The 5,933-nt window shown below is 24.9% G+C and overlaps 1 protein-coding gene across 7 annotated transcripts in view; it reads right to left on the bottom strand.

The window, feature by feature from the left end:
• Window positions 1-5,933, bottom strand: part of LOC117176137 (cystinosin homolog) — a 30,418-nt gene that overhangs the window by 12,877 nt on the left and 11,608 nt on the right. For 5 of the 7 annotated variants that reach the window (XM_033366214.1, XM_033366211.1, XM_033366208.1 and 2 more), the window contains exons 2-3: window positions 1,115-1,163; window positions 934-1,024 (exon numbers count right to left, since the gene is read on the bottom strand). In XM_033366214.1, coding sequence (XP_033222105.1) covers window positions 934-1,024; window positions 1,115-1,154 — 131 coding nt within the window. In that variant the 5' untranslated portion in view covers window positions 1,155-1,163. Of the gene's footprint in view, window positions 1-933; window positions 1,025-1,114; window positions 1,164-3,723; window positions 4,191-5,933 lie in introns of those variants that run through there. The other 2 variants (XM_033366210.1, XM_033366213.1) reach the window with 2 other exon arrangements.

Below are 5,933 nucleotides of genomic sequence, written 5' to 3'. Positions count from 1 at the left end.
GTAGCCCAAAATTAGAAACGTAGTTTATGGATGGCTCCCAATACTTTAAGAAACCAAAGGATTTGCAGTTTTCCAGGCCCTTTTACAATTTCTTTAGAAATATTTTCTCCATTTTTTTTTTTTGTAAATGTAGAATATTTTTAACACTCATCCTTGTTGACAAAAGTGCCTAGACACATTACTAAAAAACTTGACAAATTTCAATTTTTTAATCTGAAAGTTAAAATTAATCAATTAAAATGGAAATTTATTTGTTCTCCTTTCCAGTCAAGAATTAAAGAAATATTAGAAATGTATGGGACTTAGTAATGGCTAAGTACTGTAATTTTAGACACTAGACTACAGAATAAAAAATGAAACGACTGAAAAGATAACAAAATATTGCATTTTGTTAAAGATAAAAAAGACATTTGTAATTTTGAAAAAAAAATATATATATATAATCATAGAGATTTACACAAAATAATGTTTAAACATAATTTACAGTGTAAAAAATTATTAGCAAACACCTGATATATCGAAAGAATAAAAATGTTAAAACATATTACTCCTTTTTCAAAAGAATAAAGTTTTCTTTAAGTTATGTCAAATAGATAAACTTTTACGATTTGCGAAATTTGTTACGCAATTGCAGCAATAAAAATTTTAGTGGCCTGGAAATTACAACCCTCTCTAAACTCTAAACAATTAACAATTTATGAGTTAGTCTAAAAAAATCTAAATATTTTATTGGCAAATACGCTTAATTTAAAAGTATTCATCATTATAAATATATGCAAGGAAAGTTTTATTCATTAATTTTTATTTCACACTTTCTATTAATGTAAAATTTATAATGTATCTTTTTGTCAATATACGTACCCGAAAATTGTAATACGTTACTTTCATACAATATATAATAATTATATTATTATTATTTATAAAATGACTTACGATAGATATAAAGTAAATGATTTTTCATTCCCAACATGAATAGTCAGATCTTGCGGCGATACTTGAAAGTCAGCATAAACTTTCGTTGTCACTGTAAAATAAATGATAAATTATGTGAATAAAATGTAAATAAATGTTAACTTAATTTAATTTACAAAAAAGATACATTCATCTAACATACCTACTAACACTAGAAACGAGATTGTCTGTAGAAAATCCATCTTTTAAATCTAAAAAGAAAATATTTGTTATAGAGAGAAAAAAAAACGAAAAAATTATCTATTTACATTATTCCCCTTCTGAATCGCTTTGATCTCTATTTCCACCCACCCCTAATAAAATGTAACTTAAGGCGCGCTATTTAAGAAAGAGGATTGCTACAAAATTATAAAATACCGTTAGACATTTTTCGTCCAGGTTAAATTTTTAATCGAAGACATTAATTTTCAACTAAAATGAGAAATCTTTAGCCAAAATAATGAATTATTAACAAAGAAGATTAATTTCCTACCAAAAAATACGATTTTTCAACAAAATACACGAATTTTTAACCAAATAGTTGAAATTTTAACCAAAAAAGAACAATTTTTAATTAAAAATATCCATTTTTAATCATGAAAGTTGAATTATCAATCAAAAATATGAATTTAAAAAAATTTGAATTTCAACCAAATAATTTATGTTTAACTTCCTCCCAATCTGTTGAATTTTCAAGCCAAAAAGACGAATTTTTTATAAAACGAATGAACCAGGAAGATTAATATTCTAACAGAAATGACGAATTTTCAACAAAATGCATAGAGTTCTAATCAAATCATTTAATTTTCAAATGAAGAAGATACTTTCAAAACAAACACGGACTAGTTAAACTTTTATTTTAAAAATTAATTTTCAAGGAAAAAATTATTTTCAATAAAATACTATATTTATAACCAAAGTAATCAATTTTCAACTGTGATAATGAATCTTCAATAAAAAAAATGAATTTTGAACGAAATAGTTGAATTTTAGAACAAAAAGCTTAATTTTTTACAAAAAAACGATGACATTTCAATAAAATATGTAAATTTTAACTAAAAAGATCAATTTTCAAGGAAATACTGAATAGTTATACATTCAGTTAAAAAAAAATGGATTTTTAACAAACAAAAAACGATTTCTCAACAAAATACATGAACTTTAAACTCATAAAGATCAATTTTCAATCAAGAAAGAGGAATTTTCTACAAAATAGATGAATTTACAAAAAAATAAACTCTGTATGTTAAAAAAAACGTTAATATTTGACCAAATTTTTTAATTTTCTGCTCAAGAAGACGAGATTAACAAAAAAGTTGAATTTTAAAACCCAAATAACTGATTCACTTTTTTTTTAAATTGTTGAATTTTGAAAAAATAATGAAATTACATATTAATTCCCTACGTTTATAAATTATACAGATAACTATTTTGAGGTCAAATTTTTTCTTTAAACAATTGAATACAATCTGTACACTATTTTAATTATTTCGAATACTTTTCAGAACTTTTTAACAAAATTTAGGTCAGGGGAATAAAAATCTCAATCTTTCGTTTACAGACATGAGAAATCAGGAAATAGCAGAAAAATTAAAAAATCAGTCTTTTTGGCTTGAAAATTGAGAAATTTGGTAGAAAATTGAGTTATCTGATCGAATATTCCATTTTTTGTTTATGAAACATTCCGACTGTTTCGTGGGAAATTCGCCTTTTTGGTTGAAAGTGAATCTGTGTTATTTGAGAATTAAACTATTTTCTTTAAAAAAAATTTGTCAAATTTTTTGGTAAAATTCGATTGTTTTTTATTTAAAATTAAAATATTTTTTGTTGAAATATCAACCATTATATTTTTAGTAGAAAATTTGTCGTTTTTAATAGAAAATCAATACTCTTGGTTGATAATTAAAGTATTTGGTTAAAAATTGATGTATTTCGTTGAAACTTTCTTTTTCGGGTTACGGTTGCAAATTCAACTGTATTGTATACCAAATTCGTATTTTTGTTTTAGAAAATCATGATTGTTGTAGAAAAGTCAACTGTTTTGTAGAGAATTTCTTTTTATTATTGAAAAATATTTTTTTTTATTGAAAATTTACCAATTATATTTTTGGTTGTATATTGATCTTTTTAGTTTAAAGGTATAAATATTTGTTTAAGAATGTATGTATTTTGTTGAAAAGTCGTATTTTTTTGTAGAAAATCAATCTTCTTTGAAGATTTAACTGTTGGGCTACAAAATTTTATATTTTCTTGAAATCGACTTTTTTGTTAAACTGTTATATTTTCGGGTTGAAAATTCAACTATTTTGTATAGAAAATTCATCTTTTAGTTTAAAAATTCAAATATTTGGTTGAAAATTGATATAATTTGCTGAAAATTCGTCTTCGTCTTTTCTGGCTTATACAATTAATCTTCTTGGTTGAAATATCAACTACTTGGCTAGAAAGGTATGTATTTTGTTGAAAATTGTGAATTCATCTTTTGTTATATAAAATTATTCTTCGTGGTTGAAAAACCACATTTTTTTACTTGAAAATTCTACATTTTTGATGAATTTTTTTTGTTTATTGACGGAAAAATCTTTCATTGTTGAGCATTCAAATATTTCGTTAAAAATACGTGTTTTTTGGTTCAATTTGCGTTTTTATTTTAAATTAAAATATTTCCTTGATTAAAACATCAAATATTACCTTTTTTGCGCTGGACATATACTTCATTTAAATTAGGGGCGTAATATAGATCAGAGGAGACAAGAAAGAGATAAGACTTACCTAACCTCACACAGCGTAACAGTATGGAAGAATGAAAAGGGATCATGAGAACTATTCATTTTTATTCGTACATTATGCTTTTGGTGCATATTTTTCCTTAACTAGTAACTCTTTCGAGCCGCAGACACACATGACGTGCAATATTTATTTTTATTGCCTGTATTTAAACAGACTTAACCTCAAAACCACATTACACTTGTGCAAATTATTGACGTTCACGCATATAGATAACGCGCTGAACACGAGAGATACGTTTATCCTCAGATTAATATTGATGTAGTAAAATAAGTGGTGAATAATACTTCTATATCTTTAGCAATAGGGAACGTTTTATCAAATTGTATCGTTTATTGAACTCGCGACCTGTCACCTGTCAAACAATAACATTACTGAGTGGCATCAGCTGACGATGGAACCCGCACCACCATGCTCTAATTTAAAAATTTTATAATTAATAATTTCCATATTATAAATGTTATAATTTCAATATTTAGTCAATTTTAGAAGCAAATGAAAATCTTAATACAAGAATGGGAAAATATTTAAACAAATTTTATGATTGTGTCATAAATCAATCGTAAATATTTGAATCCTTAACCAAAACGATGCATTTTCAACAAACAGGAACACTTTTCTTACCAAGAAGAGGAATGATCAACAAAACAACTGAACTTTCTACAAAATAGTTGAATTTTCTAATTATAAGGGATGAATTTCCAGCCTAAAATGGAATAATTCATTTCTCAGATAAACAAATTAATTTTTAACAAAAACTAAGCGAATTTTCGACAAAAAAGTTAAATTTTCAAACAAAGAGGTGAGAATCAGAAAAAAAGACAAATAGCTGAATTTTCAACCAAAACAGATACAATACGAGTGTAAGCCAAATAGCCGAGAAGATAGTTCAGTTTTCTACCAAAGAGATATGAATTTTTCACCAAGAAAATTATTCTTCTATACAAAAAATTAATTTTTAACCTAACATATACCTTTTCTTTTTAATGGGTTTCAACTAAAATATATGATTTGATTTTTGAACGAAACAGTTAATTTTCATGGAAAACAAAGCGAAAAATTCAAATATGCATAATTTCATAGACAATTTTTTTAAAAACTAATTTTCTCTAAACAATAACGCAATTTGTCCCCAAGAGATTCTGCGACTTGAAATGTAGAACCTCCCTGATTTGGAATGGATTTTGTCTTCTGATCAAATTTTTTATATTTTAAATCAGCAACATATAATATTGGAAGTTGTCAGAGGCCTTATCTTTCAATTGTAATTTCGATTTTGAAGAATGTTCTTTGTACCTATTTATCATGCGAATACTGTATCTAATTCATACTGATAATTGAAAAATAAAATTCCCGACACAATAAGATTCCCGAATTGGAAAAGTCTCTAATAATAAAATTCAGGAATTACATAAATCCCGAGAGAAAATTGCCAAATTATAAAATATCTGAACAAGAAAATTCTCGAATTTAAACATTAAGAATTTGTTGTTATGAATTTTGTTAATTAATTAAGAATACAATAACCAAATATTTCTATTTAAAAACTATTTTTAATGTTTAAAGTTTCTAAAATTATTGTTTGTATTTAAATTAACAATAATTGACAAAAATGTTCATTCATAAATATATTTGTTCAATTATTGTTATTCTAAATTCAAACAATAATTTTCGAAACTTTAAACATCACAAATAATTTTGTTTGATAAAAATATTTCATCATCGTATTTTTAATAAATAAATAATATTCATCAAACAAATTTTATTGAATTGTTAAAGTTCGGTAAATTTATAGTTCGGGAATTTTATTCTTCAGGAATTTTCCAATTCAGGAATTTTATTTTTCAGGATTTTTCAGTCGTTCCATGTTCTATTGCAAAAATGATCAAATATAAATAATGTTTAATTTTATGTTTAAAAATTCAAATCTTTTTTTACTCTTCCTATAATTCTAAGAAAAAGAAAGAAGGTCTGGGGGCTTTAACAAATAAAACTGAATTACTTGAAGTGCTGATAACAAAATTCTCAAAGAACATCTGCTTCCACTGAAGATCAACGTATCATAACTCATAAATTATCATTTATACGGGGCAATGGACAGATCTTCGATATTCAAGAAAAGCGTTTTGAAACAAGACATAAAATGCATAAAAGATAATTAATAATAATGCATGTAGAAAGAAAAACAAATTGTT

The sequence above is a fragment of the Belonocnema kinseyi genome, chromosome 7 (assembly GCF_010883055.1).
Source record: "Belonocnema kinseyi isolate 2016_QV_RU_SX_M_011 chromosome 7, B_treatae_v1, whole genome shotgun sequence".
Lineage (NCBI taxonomy): Eukaryota > Metazoa > Arthropoda > Insecta > Hymenoptera > Cynipidae > Belonocnema > Belonocnema kinseyi.
Note: the sequence above shows the minus strand (reverse complement) of the source record. Positions and strands in the feature narration are given on the sequence as shown.